Consider the following 21886-nt stretch of genomic DNA (forward strand, 5'->3'; position numbering starts at 1 on the left):
CATATGAGAACACAAGGAAAAAAACTGAAAAATAGAAAAAAAAAACTCATGAGAAAAAAATCTTATTTCCCCTTGAATAACTTCCCACCTAGAGTTGCTCCTATGGGGTGACACTAAGTCTTTTAGTCTCCTTCTGTTCTTTCTTAGTCTGGACAACCTTTACAATTCATGTAAAGCCACTCGAGCTTTGCAGGCTTACTACAAGATACGTCAAGAGTTTCCTTCTTCCCACAATGGTAAGCTCTTTCCCACCATTTTCTTCTGCTATTGCAAAACCTGTCAGCATGCACCGAAGCCTCAGCACTCCTCTGTCTATGTGGGGTCCTTCCCTTTGTTCTGTTTCACTCTGTACACACTCGGCCCTCCACACTCAGCTCTCTGAAGCGTTGCATGACTTCTTTGTTCGGGCTCAGGCCATTCACTGTCAAGTGACTGTACACCTAGGGAGTTGGGCAAATAGGGAATGAATGGGGTGTTTCATTTCCCTTTTCATTTTGCCTGGACACAATGACTTATGTTTCAAAAGTAGTTTCTCTGGCATCTCTTCCAGTGTCACTATCTGTCCCTCTTCAACTGGTATGCTACTTATCAAGAAATTATAATGTCAAAGGTTTATACTTACAGCTGCCTACCTAGCTTAACTTACTAATGGTGTCTTTCAGATGAAAAGGGAACAATATAGAACACTGGGAAGGAAGGCAGAAAAATACGGAAACTCCACTAAAAATTTAGTTATGCCACTGGCATATACTATCATTCTTTAAGGTAAGCTCTTTCCATATTGCACCCCACCCCCATCATTCTCTATCCTTCTCAAGCTCAGTAGTCTTCTTCTCCACCCTACACTCACACTGGGGGGGCAGGGGTCACGGAATATTAAATATTGGTGTTCTGGCTCACTGATTTCTTTAACTACCATGATCTAGACTTTCACTATGTCTCAGCTACAAATGGCAACAGGTACATTCTTGATCTTATAACTCTGAAATTCTTCCACTGACCATAATCTCCTATCCTTCCATCTCTGTCTTATTCTTCCTAAAACTATTCATCTTCAATGAAGCCTCTCCTTACTCCACCCTCCTCGCTCTTCCTCATACCCTCATCTGGACTCATTTTCCTCAATTCAAAATTTGGGTCCCATAATCCTTTACACTGTTCTCTACCCTCAAGTACCTTGCCCCCTTGTCTTGTTCTTCCCCCTGTTCTTAACCCTGATAATATCCCCATCACTTGCCCTTTCTATTTCTACTACTTGTGTGCTACTGAAAATGACTGGAGTAGGTCGCACAAGTGTGCTGACTAGGGCCACTATACATTTATGTTATGTAACGTCGACTGGATTGCTAGAGAGAGAAATCCGAGACCATCCATTACAACCTCAGTCCCATTCTCTCCTTTCCTCTAGTCTCTGTGAGGAAGCAGTTTTTGCTTTTGCCAAGGTCAAGCTGTCTGCTTGTGCCTTTGAAACCATCTTGTACCATCTTCCACAGCAGCTTGACCCTATGATAATCCCTTCTCTCTAATCTTCAGTATCTCTTTATCCACTGGGTCCTTTCTTGCTCCCTACAAAGATGGCCAGATCTTATGAATCCTTGAAAAGACCCAGCGTGATTTGGCCACTCCTCCAAGAAACAGGCTATGATTCTCCTTCCTTTCATCGCCAGCTTTCTAGAAAGTGCTGTGTACAATCACTGCCTCTGTCTCCTCAGCTCCCATTCACTTCTCAATCCCTTCCAATCTGGCATCCAACCCTACCACTAGACTGAAAACTTCTTTCTCAACAATTTCTTAATTTCTTTTCTCAGTCTTTATTCCTCCTGACTGCTTTCTCTTCTTAGCTAGTCTCTTCTCTCTGGGTTTTTATGATACTTAACTCGAGTGGTTTCTCCTGCTACTTATCTGACTCCTCCTCACTTTTCTTTGCTAAATCATCCATATCCCACTGTTTACACCTGGATACACAGCAGAGCTCTGTGCTGGGATCTCTTCTTTTTCTGTGGGTGATCTCATTAGCTAAAATCTTTACACAGGCTCCACTACCATCTCTGCACAGAATGACTCCTCAGTTTACATGCCTGGTCCTCCTTTCTCCCCTGAGCTCTATTTCTATGTCACCATCTGCCAGCTAGGCATCTCTACACAGATCTCCTATACACGGGTCTATTCAAAACATCCAAGATAGAACTCATTATCTCCTCCCCAAACACTGACTCCTCTTCCTAATTTCCATGTTTCTATTGAGAACATCATTACCCTTCAAGTTTAGAATCTTGGCGCTATCCTCAAGTTTTTATTCTTCCTTACGTGCACATTCAGTTATAAAGCTCTCCACCACACCTCTCGTATCTCTCCTCTTCTCTCTAAAAGCAAAGCAACAGCCCTAGTCCAGGCTAACATGCAAATACCTCAGGTTGGCTTTTAAAGTCCTTCAAAATCTGGCTCCAGCCTATCACTTCAGACTGATGTGACACTGCACTTTATGTTCCAGACAAACTGGTCTACATGCTCTTCTCTCTGCAAGACATTCCTCCTCCCACCTTCAGGCTTTGTGCAATGTCTCTCCCTTCTAGAAAGTTCTCCCAAGGATCCTTTCCTCCTCCACCCTATTTTAGCTCCCTTTATTTTTGTCTTCCCTCATTAGAAGATGGACTCCTTGAGGTCAAGGAGTTGTCTTTCTTTTGACTGGCGCTTAGCACAGTGGCTGGCATACAACAAGCACTTAATAAATGCTCGTTGCCTGCCTGCCTCCCCTCCCAAGTCCACTGCTGGTAATCTCTAACTTCCTTCATGGCTTAACTCAAATACTACATCCTGATCCTCTAGGTCAGGGGTGGAGAACCTGCAGCCTCAAGGCCACACGTGGCCCTCTAGGTCCTCAAGTGTGGCCCTTTAACTGAATCCAAACTTCACAGAATAAATCTCCTTAATAAAAGGATTTGTTCTGTAAAACTTGGACTCAGTCAAAGGGCTGCACTTGAGGACCTAGAGGGCCACTTGTGGTCTCAAGACCACAGGTTCCCCACCCCTACTCTAGGTTATTAGAGTCCTCACCCCTTCCCCAAATTTACTTTATATATATTTTGTATTCACACATCTGTGTGCATTTCTATCCCCTCCAGTAGAATATAACCTCCTAGACGGGAAGCACTGTTTGTTTTTTGTCTTTGGTATCCCCAGCACCCCACACAATGTCTGTTGCCTAACTGAGGCCTGTTGAGTGGAGTTTAATCTGTGCCTCAGTCCTGATCTGTAAAATCTACCTGACATTACTGATGTGGGGTATGTTGAGTTTAATCCTCTATTTAGGGGAAGATGGGGTTTTTTTTGAGGGGGGCCCTAAGGGAAGGAGATGGGGATAAATGGAAGGGAAAAGTGAGAATATTTTTCCTCCATATGCTTCAGTACAAGTAATAAGGAAATAAACAATTATTCTCTGCCCTTTTTTCCCAGCATCCCTAAACAAGGCAGGTGAATAGGGGGTAGTTCCATGAGGCAGGTACGCACTGATTTTTCCCACTGTTAGGCGGTTATTATGCAAAAAGGTTATCTTGCTGTATATGAACCATGAGGGTATTTTATCATTTTTCCTTTGCTTTAAATCTGAATGAACTAAACACTACAATCTCAAAACATCAGCTACTATATTAACATATACAGTTGTATCATTTGACAAAAGTATTTCCTATGGGGAAAAAAAGGGCAGATCTGGATACTTTATTCACAGTACATACAGACACAACTTGTTGATAAATGTTAACTTGGTCCATTGTTTTACTTTGGTGATAATATAAATGAAAAGGACCTTCTAAGCGAACTGAGGACTAGTGAAATAAGTAGTTTTGTCTGTAGTCATCAATGCCCTACGTCCCACCAAGATATCAGAAATTCAATTAAAAGAACCAGGCTTTTAGTTTTGTTTGTAAATTTTAAAATCTTTTTATTTTCTAATATATTTTTTCTACGGCCAGGCTTTTAGTTTTGTTTGTAAATTTTAAAATCTTTTTATTTTCTAATATATTTTTTCTACTCTAATTTTCAAGATTATTCTTTTGCGCTAATTTATTTAGTTGCATATTCAGTTCACTAAAGCTTTTTTTCCCTACTTTGTTAATGCATGTTCTCAGAAACAATTTTTCCTCTGAAGATTATTTTAGCTTCAAAGAAATTATGGCATGCTGCCCCATCATTATCACTGTCTTTTCATATAGTTTCTGATTTCTTTGACTAAGTGATTATTCTGATGTTATTACTGTCTCCATTTATCTTTTTCTTGTTAAAGGATGTGTTTAGTATTTCTACTTTTTTACATTTATTTTTTCTCTATAGTACATGATCTATTTTTTGTTTTGTTTTTAAACTTTTAAAAATTATTTTTTCTCAATCATACATAAAAACAATTCTTTACATTCGTTTTTTGAAATTCTGAGTTCCAAATCTTCTCCCTTCAACCCTACCCCCTCTTTGAGGAGGTAAGCAATTTGATATAGATTATACATGAGCAGTCATTCAAAACACATTTCCATATTAGCCATGTTGCACAAGAAAACAAAAAGAATTGAGAAAAATAAAGTTAAAAAAGTATGCTTCGATCTACATTCAGACTCCATCCATTCTTTCTCTGGAGGTGGATGGCATTTTTCATCATAAGTCTTTTGTACTTGTCTTGGATCACTGTGTTGTTAAGAATAGCTATGTCATTCACAGCTGTTCACAGTATAATATTACTATTACTATACAATGTTCTCCTGGTTCTGCTCACTTCACTTTGCTTGATTTCATGCCTTCCCAGGGTTTTCAGAAAGCATCCTGATCGTCATTTCTTACGGCACAATAGTATTCCATCACAATCATATACCACATATACCACTTGTTCAGCCATTCCCAAATCGATGGGCACCCCCCTCAATTTCCAATTCTCTGCCACCACAAAAAGAGCTGCTAGAATTATTTTTGTACACAGAGGTCTTTTCTCTTTGGGATACCAACCTAGTAGTGATATTGCTGGGTCAAAGGGTATGCATAGTTTTATGACCCTTTGGGCATAGTCCCAAATTGCTCTCCAGAATGGTCGGATCAGTTCACTGCTCCACCAACAGCACATTAGTTTCCCAATTTTTCCACACTCCCTCCAACATTTGTCATTTTCCTTTTCTGTCATATTAGCTAAACTGACAATTGTGAGGTGGTCCTTCAGAGTTGTTTTAATTTTCATTTCTCTAATCAATAGTGATTTAAAGCATTTTTATATTAAAATAGATAGCTTTGATTTCTCCTGAAAACTGCCTGTTCAAACACTTTGACATGGCCCATTTTTTCCTAAAGATAATATGTGATACTGAGTTTTATGTTATGTTTTTCAATATTCCCATTCAGAAGATAACATAAATCTTTCAGTTAAGTTGTTCTTTATTTTCCTTTTTGTTAGATTTGTCCAACTCTGAGACAGGAATTATTGTGTTACTATCTGGGGCCTTTTTACAATTCAGTTAACTTTTCTTTTATGAATTAAGAAGATATGCCATTTGGCAAATAGATATTTAGTATCACTATTCATTCAATGCTACTAAGTTTCTTAAAGGAAGCTTTACGGATAAGGAAATTAAATTTGATTAGATTTGATAAATGGTTAAAGGACATGACCAGAGGGTTTTCAGATGAAGAAATTAAAGTTACCTATGGTCATATGAGAAAATGCTCTAAATCACTAGTGATGAGAGAAATGCAAATTAAAACAACTCTGAGGTACACCACACCTATCAGATTAGCTAACATGACAAAACAGGAGAATGATAAATAATGGAGAAGATGTGGGAAAATTGGAACACTAATGCATTGTTGGTGGAATTGTGAACTGATCCAACCATTCTGGACAGCAATTTGGAACTATGCCCAAAGGCTATAAAACTGTGCATACCCTTTGATCCAGCAATACCACTACTAGGTCTGTATCCCAAAGATACCATAAAAAAGAGAAAAGGACCCATACGTACAAAAATATTTATAGCAGTTCTTTTTGTGCTGGCAAAGAACTGGAAATTGAGGAGATGTCCATCAACTGGGGAGTGGCTGAACAAGTTGTGGTATATGACTGTAATGGAATACTATTGTTCCATAAGAAAAGATGAGCATAATGCTCTCAGAAAAACTGGAAAGACTTGCATGAACTGATGCTGAATGAAGTGAGCAGAACCAAGAGAAACTGTACACAGTAACAGGAATATTACTTGATGACTGCCTTTGTTAAACTTAGCTCTTCTAAGCAATGCAAGGATCTAAGACAACTCCAAAAGATTCAAGATGGAAAATGCTATCCACATCCAGAGAAAGAACTATGGAGTTTGCATGCAGATCAAAGCATATTATTTTCTTTTATTTTGTTTTTTCTTTCTCATGGTTTTTTCCCTTTTGTTCTGCTTCTTCATTCACAACATGACTAATATGGAAATATGTTAAATATGATTGTACATGTATAGCCAATATCAGATTGCATGCCATCTTGGGGAAGAGGGAAGGCAGGAAATTTAGAACTCAAAATCTTATAAAAGTAAATGCTGAAAACTAAAAATCATTTCATTTTTTTTTTAGCAAAAAAAAAGTGAACACTTTCAAAAACAAAACAAAAAAAGAACTTACCTTTAAGCCACATCAATCCACACTTTCTAGACATCTCATTTTGCTCAAAGCAGAGCATCCAAAAATGCTCAACTTGCCTCCCTAACAATTTCACTTCTCAGAAGGGAGAGGCAGCAAACGAGGGACTGCTAATCTGCATGAAATTTTCACCAACACAGAAGGCTGGTGAGGTGAAAAGGATGGGATCCTTAGAGAAGAAAGTTATTGCTACCTTGGAATGCATGCCAAATGAAAAGAAATCTTGGCCTAGTCAGACATATCCTAGATTCTAAAAAAACTAAATTTCGAAAGTTCAGGGAAGACAGGTATGATCCCAGGTCTAAAAACTCCAAACAGGAAACAAGCCAAAAAGAATAGGAACGTCTAAAACAAAAAAACCTGACTAGATGATAATTCCAAAGAAGAAATAAAGGGAACCAAGCAAAGAAATTAAACTGATTACATAGTAGGGGATGACTTACAGATATACAACAGTTTAGTATTAAGTTGCTGAGTAAAGAGAAACGTTAAAAGTACATTAGTAATCTCAAGTGATTAGTGAATAGAACTATTAGAAACTAGAACACTAGAGAACGCCAACACACAGTCATTTAGAAGCTACACATAAGATATGAGCTTATATATTTCTGTTTTTGCACCAATCACCATTTTGAATATAATTGTCAATGTGAAGATACAAAAGCTTAAAATGTGGTGAGAAAGAAGCCTGGCATTGGGAAACTGAGTCCTCTTTCATAGAAAACCAAAAAGCAATGGATGAACCACAACAACAACACCACTTTCGTATGTGCCGCTTGATCTCAGGGGGTCTCTGTGAGCCATAGCAACCAACGCTACACCTACAAGCCTAAAAGCAGAGATAATTCTGGCCTGGATAACAGCCACTGCACCTGCTTCTGCACAGAGGAGTCACTCATGGGCCACATGAGTTGCTCACATCAGTCTAGACAATGTCTTATATTCTGTATACTCACAGTAACTGTCTAGGACAACAAGCTAAAATGAGCCAGATGATACTTAATAAAGGTAGCATGACATGAGATTAGAGCACTGGACTTTATAGTCAGCAAGTCTGGGTTTGGATCCTGCTTCAGTTTCCTCATTTGTAAGGTGTAAGGTCCCTTTGAACTCCAGATCTGTGATACTATGATTCTAACAGGAGTAAGCAAAGTCTTACATTTAGATTCAAAAACTCAATTGTACAAGTACAGGATAGAGGAGACCTGGCTTGACAGAGGTCCATTTGACAAAGGCCTAGAACTTTTCATTGACTACCATCTCAAAATGAGCTAACAGTATGATGAGGATGCTAAATAAAGACACTGACTTAGGCAACATTAACAGAATCGTGGATCATGAAATACAGGAGAGAACAGTTCTACCCTATTCTGGGCAGGGCAGCCTGTATTTATTGTGCTATGTTATATGTTATGTGCTACATGGTAAGAAGGACAATGACCATGAAAAGAAGATACAAAGGAGGACACCCAGAACGGGGAGGAGAGTGGAAATTATCTCGTATAAGGATCCAGACAAAGAAGCAAGTACATCTAACCCGGAGAAGAAAAGATTAAGGCCAGATAAGGAAGCTGTCCAAAGATACTTCAGGATTACATGCCAAAGAGGGAGCTAAGTATTGTTCTAGAGAGCAGATACAGGATCGAGAGCAAGCAGAATTTGGTTCATCATAAGGAAGAACTGTTTAGTAATGGAATGAACTTCAACATCAAGTACTACTCCTCACAGGCAATGATTCAGGAAGAAGCTGCACCACCACCTGTAAGGAAGGCTGTTGGAGGGAATCCTCCATGGGGAGGACATGGGGCTAGATTAGAAGATGACCTCTCAGTATTCTTACTTAGGAAGAATTCTATGATTCTCATTTAATCACATGGAGGGAGCTAAGGCACAGAAAGCTGTGGCTGCTTTCTACTCAGAGGAAAGAAAGCACTGAGGGAAATTACTTTCATAACCTACTTAAACGTTTGGTTAAATAATTAGATAACCTTTAAAACCCTGGAGTTTTTTTAGAAATTATATTGATAAGCTTCATACTTCTTTTCAAATAAAGCTGAGATATTTGAACACTTCTATATTTTTAAAATAAAATATACTTAAATACTCAGAACTGACCCTTACAAATTTATGTTGAGAATTTTCATAATTTCAATATTCAAAAGCTTTTTTTCCTGAAAGGACACCAGAACATGTGTTCTATTGCCAAAATGTTATTTACAAATGTCTCTTGACCAAGTACCTGAGTTTAGGTTCACATGTTGCCTGACTGTGGACCAATGACCTGAGCCAGCTTCCTGCCCCTCACTCTCTTCTTCTTCTCTTATCTGAGGAACTCTCACTAATACAGGGGCAGCAGTAGGAAGGAGCAGTCAGAAGGGCTTAGCTGCCTCAAGTGACTTTCTGGCCCTGTTCAGAGGCTACTAACATTTTTAAGCCCTTCTGGCCTCTCTTCCAAAATCTCATTTTAAGAAAGGACACAGGAAAAAAATGATTTCTCAACCAAAACCCAGAGGTGGCCATTTTAACACCTTTTCACTATGCCATTAAAATATATATAAAAAATAATAAACTAAGATATATTATGCTTAAGGATACAGAATTTGGAATAATCTTTTACCAGAATGAGGTGACTAGCACTTGCTATATATAATGTTCAAGTGTTATCTTTTAAAGCCTCTGCTGACAAAAAAATCTATTATATGTAAAATCAACCTCAATTTATAACAAAATTTCTTTTTTGAGACATAAAAACACTCGTTAACTATACAAATAAACTTAATTTATATACATACAAAATCAAGGAGTCTTCCGAATTGGAATCTTCATGTGATGTTGGAGGTAAAACACTTGACTTGCTTTCTTGCTCACTTTCTCTGTCAGTTATATCATCATCTATGTAAAGAATTTAAATGTGAATAAAAATCATGCCAACATAAAAATCATTTCTCTATAATCACCACTGAGTATCCTGAGATGTGCAACCCAACAAAGACCTAAAGATTAGGTCCCAAAATCCTTACCACTAGACAGGAAGGGTACACAGTGAAAAAAATTGGTATAGGCTTAAACCTGCCCTCATGCTTAATTTCATCCCACCTATGCTATGGAACAAATACTGCGGCTAAGTATCTATCTCATTCATCGTTAAAGCTGTAAAATCACGACATAAACTCGAGTCGTTGTCGCCATAACATCATAAAAGGCCACATCATGGAATGATGTTTCTGGAATATCTCAAGTGCTTTTTGTGTATCTTCCTCTCTCCTAAAGTGTGTTTATCTTTTATGCATCCATCCCTGCACCTCTTTATGTTTGCTCTTTGCTTTTTCTGTATCCTTCCCCTTGTATCTGTGTCTTCATTTTTACTCATGTTCATCATCATTTATTGTTTAGATGTTTTATGTTAATTTTGAAAAGGGATATGTGTTAAATTTCATAGTATCCTATCATTTATCCTTCCATTGGGAAGGAATCTTATTCTAGTTCCCTATTTTATACTCTTGTGGACAGAATTGAATTCCTTTTTATGTGTGTGGATTTGATTTTTCTTTTGAATCAATGGACCCTTCGAAATAAAAATATCCTCAACACAATCTATATAATTATGTTGCACTGATCCTCCGGAACAGATTAATAATACGGAAAGGTCAAGTAGATAAAGGAATACTTTATACACACACACACACACACACATACACACACACACACATACATACATATATATACATATAAAATACACACACAATATATACACATACACATACGTATGTCTATCTCCATTACACCATGCTGCGTCATATACATATATGTATGAGGCAACATAAGATAGTGGACACAGAAGTGGCCTTGGAGTCAGGAAGAGCTGGCATCATGTTCTGCCTATGACACATCTTGGCTATGTGACCCTAGATAAATCAGTTACCTCTCAGTGACCCAGGCAATGGTCTTATATTTTAAGTTGCAGAGCAGGTGCCAGTGTACATTGATAGAGGCAGTTTCTTATATCAATCAAGTCACAGATCTGGTCACATCCTCCTCTAGTTGTGTGCATGTGTGTGTATGTGTATGTAGATATACAAAAACGCAAATAATGCTTTAAGGTTTACAAAGCACTTAAACATAGATCATCTCATTTGATCCTCACAGTAACTTTGTGAGATGGGTACTACAGGTATTGTCCTTACTTTACAGATGAGAAAACTGAAGCTCACAGAAGTTAACATCATTTGCTCATGGCCCCATGACTAGTAAGTCTGGGGCCAAGGTTCAAAATCAGGTATCTCCTGATTCCACCGCCAGCATTCCTTCCTCTACACCAGATTGCCTTTCCAGTAATCCTGTGAGCAAAGAAAGTTCTTTGTAAACCTAAAAAGCCCTATATCAATTATAATTATTATGATCAAAACTATTAATAAAGTTAGAGTATAGGAATCTCGTGTGGCACAAGAAATGCAATTAAGCACAAGAAAATAAATTTAAAATATGAGAACTGCAGAAGTACTAGAAAATAATTAAAACAGCCAGAATTTCATGTCTGTAAATAAGAATGTATCTTTTTTCCACAATCGTTTTTCTAAAGGACACATGAAAATGTATTTTCAATGCATTAGAATAAAACAAGATTTGCAAATAGGTTGTCAGAAAATAATTTTAAACCTTCTGGCTTTTCAGTTAATAATTAAATGGGATGGGGAAGGGTGTAATGCTTTCTTTTAAAAAATATAGTCTTTTAGTTCACTTTCATAGTAAAGTGCACAGATTATACTTCTGTAATGATAGGCTACTGAGCTGTATCTTAAGGAGTAATCAGTACTTCAGGCCCAGCTCGGGGAGCCCTGATTTCTATTCCTGGCTCTCAGATGACTTATTATAGCCTCAAGGTCATAAGAAGTCATTAGTCCCTCTGAGCCTCAAAAGAACAATATTTACTAATGGAGAAATCAGAAAAGATTAGAATTTATTTGTAAAGTTTTTTTTAAAAAAAAAAAACTAGAAAAAATATATATACCTTTTAGACTGACAGTAAGGATTTAATGGCATACTTTCATTTAACTTAAAAAATAAATTTTAATATTTTCATTTTTAATAAAGGTTGTACAATTTATGTTTTAAAGAAACAAAGCTGCTCTTTCCATCAATGAGGTTGTACCTACTCTCCCTGTCTCCTACACTTCAGAGTCAATGTCTGTCTGGTGGCATTAAAAAACCAGCCACTCTTCATTAAGGTTATAGATGATACTTGATCACAGCAGCTTGCTACAAGACGTTACTATGAAAGGTGGTGGTGATTGGTACCTAACCTCGGGGTAGTACTATGGTTGGAAATGCATTTTAATTTCTCTGGCTAAACTAGGATTTGTAGTCATCTGCATTTTATAAGACAAATTATAATTTATAAGGACTTAGTGATCAAAAAAGTATCTTTTAAAAAGTTTAGTGAAGCTTGACCATATATTCACAACACTGTGAAATAGGAGTTACAAAGTAAAACGATTTCTGTCTGTGTTGTATCCCCTTGGCATATTCCAGGGCAGAAAAAGTTTCGTTCTGTCTCTGTAACTCAGAGTCTTACAGATAGTTGGTGCTAAATGTTTGCTGAATTGAAATGAATTTAAAATGTCTGGAATTTTGATGACAATTTGCAGTTTTAATTAAAATTTGTTCAACATTTTGCATTTCCTTTACATCTGTTAACCCTTGAGCAAATTCACAATGGAAGAAAAAACTTTATGGATAATTATTCTGTCATATAGAGCTTTCATATTATCTCTTCTCTAGAATCACTTTAATATAGGCCAAGTCCCTTAGAAGTCAAACCAGCAAGAGTGAGGAAGAATGACACCTTAATATAATCTTGAAAACCACACCCATATGTGCATGTGCACACAAATACACATCAACCACCAAAAAAATAGAGGTAAGGGAGATAATAACAGCTCGGGACCCATAAGCCTACAGGGAAAATTATGTTTATCCTGTTAAAAAAGGGTGTTACATATTACTATGGTATTTTGGGGAGGAAGAAGGAGGATAGAATAGTTCCTGGAGGGAACTGAATTTGTGGGAATCTTCATTTTATAAAGCAAATCATGATTTATGCGAACTCAGTAAAGTGGATCTACCATCATATCTCTTGTTGTCTTTAGTTAACATGCCACATTAAGGTTGGCTGGCCTGCCATGTACTGAGAAAATACCTAAATCACATAAGAGTGGGTGTTAAAATCAAATGTACATACCCTTTATCAATAGTAAGGTGTTACTTGTAACTGCTTCATTCACCAGGGTCATGGCTTGGATATATTCTGTGATGAAAAAAAAGAGAAGAGGATGGAGTCCTGGGGCAGGAATGTGAAGGACTGTTCAGTTCTTGATAAACGTAACAAATGGTAAAAGCATCAAAAGAATCCCTAATTCATAAAACAAAACAAACCGTTCAGGATGGAACTAAGTTTAAGAACAGCGAAAGAATGCTAATGTCGGGGTCAAACCCACACAGTTTTAAAGGTAATCCGTACACTGGATAAATGCATTGACTGTGCAAGCATAATGTAAGCTTTTCATCCAAAAGGCCACCTGACAATGTAATGATAAAAGCCCAGTCCTCATAGCCCCAGATGCCCATAACATGTCAAAAAGTGAATGGGCCACCAAAGCAAAAATGATAAACATAAGAAATTATTTTGTTTTTCTCCAATGGTACTAGGGATAGTTTTATTAGAACTGGATCACCAATAGGCCACACTGGGCAGCCAGCAAATTCAGGTCTTTCATTCAGCTGTTCTTGAACTCAGACTCCTCCTTCATACCTTGATTTGTTGCTGAGCCATCTTTGATCTTTTGTTTGAGTGACAACAGGACATTCTGTACATGCTCAAATATCAAGTCCACTTTTCCATCCTCTTCTAGTTCCCTCCAAAAAGCTTTTGCATCACCTGGAACATAAATATTATGTTAAAACCGAAAGGAGATGTTGGGGGAGAGGGGAAAGGGTAGGGAGAAAGAAAATCAGGGAATTTCCCACAAAGTTCAGATGAAGAGATAAGCTCTATTTAAAGAATACATGACGTAGTATCACTGACGTCAAGGTTTTTCCATTGCTACATGAAGAAAAGCAAAAAACTAATAAAAGAAATAATTTAATTTTTAAAAACTATTGGCACAAATAAATCAGTCTCCTTTTGAAAAATGATTTCAAGTTGTCAGGCAGCAAAATGATCATATTTTCCACAAGGAACAAACAAAAAATATGATCAAGATAGATTGCTATTTTCAAAAGATTTGTTGAAAAGCTCACGTTCTTACAAATTCCAGAGTTATATTACTAATCTATCACTCCTGTATGCAAGAGGCATCAGAAGAATAAGTTATGCTATTTTTTACCTTTCATCCTTCTTTTCCAATGCTCATACAAAATAAAACAGGTAAGATTTCTTATATAAGGGAAGCCTGCTACATAACAGTACCTCAACTACAAAGCAAAGAGCTAAGGAGTGCTAGAAACATCCCTAGAGGCAATCTTTGAAAAGCTGCAATCAGAAATTTGAAAGGTAATTAAAATTAATTGGCAGAGACCACACCTCATAATACCACATTGTGAAGTGGTATAGGCAGGAACTTCTAAAATATTAAGCACACTTTATTTATGTTAGTATGGCACTAACTAGTACAATTAAGATGTTAGGTAACAAAATGGACTAAATATTAATGGATTAATGGTTTCTGTCATAAGATAAATTTTTGTTTAATGGCCCAGTTCTCCATGTATGCAAATTAAAATGCATGCTGTATTCTTCATGTACCTATAAATCAACAAACATTTGTTGAGTACCCATACTGTGCTAGGGACCACGAGTGATCATAAGTAGTGCAAGACATATGAGCCCTGTCTTCAGTGTGTTTATGATCTAGTTGGGAAGCACAGATATTGTCTATAAGGATGAAAGGCAACCCATTATTTTTGTCAAGGTAACTTGTTTTCCCAGAAGCAGAGAAGTACATTTCCTAAGGGACAACTACACTTACAAAGGGGAGAACTGAAGTAAATTTCCAATTTACTCAAGCAAAAGATATATTTGTCTAAAAAGCTAGAGTTATGGGTGAAATATTTTGTAAATGAACTGACTGCCTCAATTCTCCTTTCAGAACATGTTACTAAACAAAACATCCACTATACCACAAACATTGTAACAAGTGGCTACATGAGGTGCAGAACACCGGAAAAGAATAATGAGCTGTGATCGGCATTGGGAGGAAGCACCTGCATTGATGAAACCACAAACCCACCATACAAACCATCATAACAAGTCAGAAAAGTACCGAGAATCATATCCTACAAGAATTTCTGACCAAGGGATGACTGTCTCTTTGAGTACCAAAGAAGGAAGGAGCAGTTTCTATTCCTGCCCTTCTCCAACACAACTTCCATCTTCATTCTGATGACCCTGCAGTTTCTCCATGGTTTCCAGGTGTCCCTTTGTTTCCACAATCCGGCTAGCAGCTGTTGTGGGGGTGTAAGACCAACACAACCCCAACAACAAGCACGTGGCAAAAGCAAAGGTTTTTTTGATCTGCTTAACTAAGGAAAGCTACGTGAAGGTGTTGACAAGTTTACTTTAATTCAGCATACAAATATCATTCACTTAGTTCAGGGGAAGAGACCAGCACCCTGAACTTCAGAACAAACACAAACAAATTACAAACATCAACAGACAGACCTTGTCTGATTCAAATTCCAATACCTAGTTACCAGAGTTTAACAAAGTCCCAGCATCTGGGTTACAAGCTGGAGGGCCCTTAGCTACAGCTGCCTGGAGTCTCTGCATCAGCACACCAGCACAAGTGAGAGCCCTGCACAAATGGCTCTGTCCTCTCTTCTTACAGGGCTTCAGACGTCATCAAACGTCATCTGAATGACCACAACTTAGGCTGCTATGATTGGCTCTTGAGTTAGTCCCTCCCCTTAGGACCCTGGGAGGTTCATATCCACATACGTTAGGTTAATACCTAATAGAGGTTAGAGCCTGGGGCTTAGCACTTAGTAAGACTCGATGAAATACATTGAATTACTCAAAGGAAACGAAAGCCAAACTCTTCCAGGGCACTTGTTGAACTAAGTGCTAAGAGCCCTTTTGCTTACCAACACACCCTTAATTACTAAATCCAATGCACTTTTCTTAGTCTTCATCCCTTTTGAGCTTTACATCATGTGACACAACAGATCGCTCTCTTTGGTGACACTGCTGTTTCCTGGTTTTTCTCCTACCTGTCTTATTGCTCCTTAGTCTCCTTGTTTGCTTCCTCCTTTCTTTAAGTGTAAACATTTCTCAAGGCTCTACTTACTTTCAAGTTCTTTTTTTCTCTCTCTATATTCACTCCCTTAGAGATCTAAACCCAGTCTCATGAATTTATTTATTATCTCTATGGAGATTCCATTAAATACAGCAAAATATTTATATGTGCTAGGCACTAGGGACAGAAGAACAAAAATAAGATATACTCACCACTCAAGAAGCATAATGAAGACTTAAAAATCCATGTATTTGCTCTTCCTATTTCCCTTGAGATCCAGTCCCACACTTCTGGCTACCTGCTGACACCTCACATCTAACATGTCCAAAATTGACATTTTCTACTCTTTCTTAAAACAAAACTATCATTTCATCCCAAGTTCCCTATTCCTGTTGATCCTCCTCCTCTTCCAAGTCACCCAAGCTCAAATAGGAGTTACTTTGGATTCTTCCTTCCTCTAGCCATTCAGTATCCAAATTTTGCAAATTCTACCTCTACAAGATTTCTTGCACCCATCCTCTCCTCTACCACCCCATTTTAAGTCTAGGCTGTCCTTTCCTTAAGTGGATTATCATAATAATGACAGTTAGCATTTATAGAGTTCTTTAAGATTTTGTGAAGCACTTTCTAGGAATTATCTCATTGGATCCTAATAATAAACCTGCAAGGTAGGTACTATTATTACAGAACAGGACACAGAAGCAGGAATATGTCAAGCGGCTTGCCTAAGATAACACAGCTAGTTGTAGCTGACTTCAAGTCCAACACCACTACACCAACGTGTTAACCGATCTCTTGTCTTTATATCTCTCTCTCCCCTTCAGCTGAACTTTCACAAACCCGCTAAAACAATCGTTCTACTGCCCTTCACTAACTCAACATTCCTGTCAAACTTAATTATTAGCCGTTCCCTTATCTTATTTTGTCTTCTCGAACCTCCTTACCTGAAATGTGCAACCTTAGAATCCTTTCCTTCTCTTCTAGGCTCAGTCCAAGTTCATCCCTCTTTCCAGTGTGAAGCTTTACCTGAATACCCCTCCCTCAGTTGTACCCCATCCTTACTCAAATTACCTCGTGTTTACTTATTTGTAAATACAAATACATCTAATATCCTCTCTAATATCATGCAAACTCCTTGTGGGCAAGGAATTTTTCTATTTGGTCTTTTTATCAGTTGACCCAGTGAAGGGTTTGGCAGATTAAAGAGAAACTGAATTAACTTTAACAGCGCTGAAAAGACTGCTTTGTCACTATAATGCACACCCAGGGAAGGATAATAAAGAAGTCCTTTTTTTGAAGTTTTCTGACATGAAGAGCCGCTCCTCCCTTTATATCTTCTATACCATGAGTTAGGGAAGCCTAAGCAATAAAGAGAATATACTGCCACTATTTCCATGCCCAGAAGGCCTGGGAAAGAGCTCAGGGTAAAGGGGGAAAAGAATTGTCATAGGCCTAATGATATGGAAAGCCTTCCAGCTATTTCTGGTGTCCTTCTCTGCCTTTTATAGTCTCTCTCTATTGCCCCACATCCTATAGCCATCTTCTAGCCCCAGTCATCATTGGCCCTGGACTGGCCTGGACTGTAGGTTCTTTTGGAGGGTCAAGGTATAAGTCTGTCAACCAACGAGATCCCGTATTTTACTCTGTGTCATCTGTATCATCTGGGTATCAAGCATTATAAAACCAAGGCCCTGGAGAAGGAGGGCCTCTCAGATCATGAGAAAGATCTGAAGATCTAATAAAGAGTGGGCCATGTCCTTTTAACAAATGGTTATTGGCTCAGAGCCAATAATCTGAGCCAAACCTGCTCTCTCCTTCCAGCAAATGTACCAATAGAAGGGGTAGCACCTCCTGGCCCCAAAGAAGGTCATATCAAGGATACCATTGTAGCCTTATAGAATTAGGAAGGATCTCTATACAAAAGGCCCAGTGGCTTCTTAACAATTTTATTCTAGACAAAATTGTGAACAGATCATTATAATTATAGACATCTCCTATTTTCTGGACCTCCCTCCCTCTTGGGGACTCCCTCCTTTGCTCCTAATCATACATATGAACACCTGGTACCATCTTATAGCCAATCCTAGGCCTTAAATTAATTCACATTTTGTATGGCTTATTAATGTTATAATTCTTATAATAAGGATGGTTTAGCTTAAGAGAAATTATAAAAACAACAGGTCACACTAATGACAAAATAATAAATTGATTATATCAATAAGTGTAGAAAAAGCTTTTGACAAAATACAGCATTCATTTGTGTTAAAAAAAAACCCACTAAAAGTTACAAAAAATAGAGACCACTTCTTGCTATGACTAATAGTATCTATGTAAAATCAAGAGCTAACATTTTTTGTAACAAAGATAGTAGAAGTTTCCAATAAAATTACAAAGGACAAGGCAATGATGTCTGTGGTTGTTGCAATCACTTCATGTAGTTCTAAAAATCCTAATTATGGCAATGACAAGAAAATGAGAGCATGTGCACAGACAAAAGGGAGTCAAAATTTTCTCCTTATGATGGTTCCTCCTTCCACAAAATCTTACTCCAATGCCTCATGGGGGCATGGTGACCCTAGATTTTCAAAGGCAATGCTGACTCTGCATAAGTTCCAGCAGGTTTTACCATAATTAAAAAAACCCTTCAATTATGGCCTGATAACAGAATAACTGTACTTTCCAAGGGCTAGTCTAGCTAATTATAGTGAAGCACATCACCTGTGGACTGGTCAGCTGATGGGTTTTTTTTGGCCACAGCAATCCAAGCAACAACAAAAAAAAATAAAACCCAGTCCTCAGAGCAGCACAGCAGTGGCAGAAAAGAGGGAAAAGGACAGAGGGCACTAAGAATTCCTGGGGTTTGTTTGGTCTGTTTTTAGATTGTCTAAAACCTTCAATTTGACTACTGGTAAATCTGAAATAATTGTCTAATGATATACTCCTAAAGAAGCACAATGATAACAATCTTATCATTCTTTCTATAAAAGAAACCAGAGAAAGACACTTTAACTAAATGGAAAGGTGGCGCTCAGGCTCTCGCTGGACTCTAAAGAAAGGAGCTGGGGGAGACGGGCCGACATACAACCAAAGGAAACAAGAAACATCACTGCATGAAATGGTTAGTCATTATATGAAGCAGTATCAATGATAGATACCTGCAAAAAGACTACAATGAAAATAAATGCAACTTATATAACAATATCTGTTTCTAAGAATGAAGACGAGAGAGAAATTTGACGAAGAACCTGTTAAGACCCTCCAAATCAAATTAATGTATACTCTAATATTGGGTGACTTAAATTCAAAGGTGAGAAAAAGTGAAATTAGGAAGAAACATACGGAAAAGCATGGCATAGGGAGAAGTAAAGAGAGAGGCTAAAGGCTTGGATATTACACAGAAGTCTCATAAGCATTTTTTTTTTTAAATTGCTAGATGCTTAACACAGGGACCACTAAATAAAGCCATAAAGAATAAGAGAGATTATAATGCATTTTAACATACAGGAAAAGACTTGTTACTGATATGTGAGTTATCCCTGTTTACAGTCAGACCATTAACTCATCAGAGCTAAGATAAGCATTAGTTTAAAAAAAAAATTAAAAACCAAAACAAGAAAAATAATGAGAAAAACATAGCATGCAAAAGAAATTACTTAACTGTGTATTAGATAAGTGACTGAAAGTAAAAAATGAGAAACAGATAACATAAATGACATCCAACGAGACTATGATTTCATCCAGATGTTTAACCAATGAAAATCAGTGTAATTAACTGCAATAACAAAGAGACCAAAAGAGCCCCAAAACAGCAAACATCTTACACACTTGACAAACTAAGAGAGCTGGATGGCTGCAAAGGGTAACAATAGGTTGGAACATATACCTGTTTATAAGATTTTAGGAAGAAGGATGATGGGCCATTATGAAGCAGTACTGTCTCATAATGCAGAGAAAAAACAGTGGAGGTTAAAAGCAGTTTAAAGAAGGCTTGGTAAGATATATTGTTTTCTCCGCCAAGGACGGTTAATCCACAGTACTTGAACCCTTAAAACAGTCCTTGATGTGCTTAAAGAAGAGGCAATAAGGCACTAACCTGAAGAAAGACAACTGAATTAAACCAACAATATACAAAGGGGATGTGTAAAGGCAACAAAATCATGAGAGTATTGAGGCACTATACACACACATGGCATCAGAAGGCAGAAAATGCACAAAAGGTATGAAAAAAATCAAGGACTTTGCTGATACTGAAAAAAGATACCTGAGAGAATACCAGTAACTACCAATCTATATTCCTATTCTATGTACACAAAATATTTACGAGGGTTGTCTATAGAAAAACTGACAGAATGCACATGCAACAAGGAGGCTTTGACTCACCGTGTGCAGCAATGGAACACATCGTTACCACTTCACAATTTACTAAAAAATTTAGAGAATGTAGATTCCACTCTGCTTACTGTTTAATTCTGTAGAACAAAATACCATCTTATAGGCTCTTTTACAATTAAGTATCTCCCATCCATAAATCAAGATCACTCATGAGTCCCCAGAAGATATAACAAATATTAAAACTCTGTTCAACTGGCTTCCCAGGGTGGTTGTGAGGTTAAAATTAAGATAATATTTGTAAAACATGTTGCAAAACCTCAACATGCCAACTAAATGCTAGTTATTATACCACTAAGTAAGCATATACCCTAAGGAGAGCAAAGACAAAGGAGAGGTCCCATAAGGAACAAGTAGCTGTTCATTAGCTATGGCCCAGCAGAACAAACTATGGAATAGGAATGCAATGGAAAATACGATAAGAAACAACAAATATAAATAATTCATAGAAATGGGAAGATTATAGAACTGATGCAGACAAAGATAACAGAAACAGGACAATTAACACGGTCTGCACAATAATGTAAAGGAAAACAGCACTAAATTACATCAGAACCCTGATCAATGCAGTGACCAACTGTGACTTCAGAAGACAGACAATGAAGCACAGAGGGGATAGACTGTAGGCTGAAGGAAGCATATATTGTCGATGTACTGTCAGCATGTTAATTTATTTTGCGTGATTGTACTTTTCGTGTTACAAGGCAGGGTGGGCCCATTGGGAAGTGATTTAAAAAGCATTTATAAAACTTTTTTTTTAAATGTTAGCATTCTCAGAAATAACAGCATTTTTAACAGAGGACAAAATATTAAGGTAGAGTGACAAATCTGATTTTAGAATTGATATCTTTAAAAACTCTTTTTTTTTTTAACAAGGTTTCCAGACTAGATCAGGAAATAAAATAAATAAAGAAAATCTGGCTTTTTCCCCAGGGAAGAGAGATTCTTAGAGGAAGTAACACCTGATTTCAGACTTAAAGAAGGACAAGAATTCCATGGGGTGGAGCCAAGGAAGGAGTGTATTCTAACCACGACAGCCAGGTGGGCTATGCATCTGTTTACTTTCCTTCTGGTAGCATCAAGCTCAGGGAACAAGTAGTCTATTTTGGCTAAAAAATGGCACTTGTGAGAGTAAGACTGGGAAGGCATTTGAAAACCAGATTGTGGAGAGCTCTAAATTCTTAGTTAAGAAGTTTGTATTTTATCCTATAGGCAATGGAGAATCGCTAAAGAATTTTGAGCAAGGGAGGAAATAAGTGAGGATATTGCTCAAGACAAGTACCAAATATCCCAAACATTCAAAATATTTTTAAGAGACAGGAAATAAATGCTTAGTGATGTGGGGGTCATTTCTGAATGAGGTATCTGTGTGTGTTCTGTTAGGCTACTGATAGCCAAGATAAAAATAAATATAAAACTATGAGAATAAAAGTGAGAAAAAGGTATGGTAATGCAATTAAAAATAACTCTAATTTGGCTTATTTAATACCAAAAAATGGGAAATGGCTGGAAGAAAGACCACTGACATTAATTACAAAAATGTTGTATATTAG

The 21886-nt window shown here is 37.4% G+C and overlaps 1 protein-coding gene across 1 annotated transcript in view; it reads right to left on the minus strand.

The window, feature by feature from the left end:
- SETDB2 (SET domain bifurcated histone lysine methyltransferase 2) overlaps window positions 1-21886 on the minus strand; it is a 108592-nt gene that overhangs the window by 69367 nt on the left and 17339 nt on the right. The window contains exons 3-5 of the mRNA XM_036743908.1: window positions 13463-13588; window positions 12893-12958; window positions 9447-9546 (exon numbers count right to left, since the gene is read on the minus strand). Of these exons, the coding sequence (XP_036599803.1) occupies window positions 9447-9546; window positions 12893-12958; window positions 13463-13588 (292 nt within the window). The remainder of the gene's footprint in view (window positions 1-9446; window positions 9547-12892; window positions 12959-13462; window positions 13589-21886) is intronic.

This window comes from Trichosurus vulpecula, chromosome 2, assembly GCF_011100635.1.
Source record: "Trichosurus vulpecula isolate mTriVul1 chromosome 2, mTriVul1.pri, whole genome shotgun sequence".
NCBI classification, from domain to species: Eukaryota; Metazoa; Chordata; class Mammalia; order Diprotodontia; family Phalangeridae; genus Trichosurus; species Trichosurus vulpecula.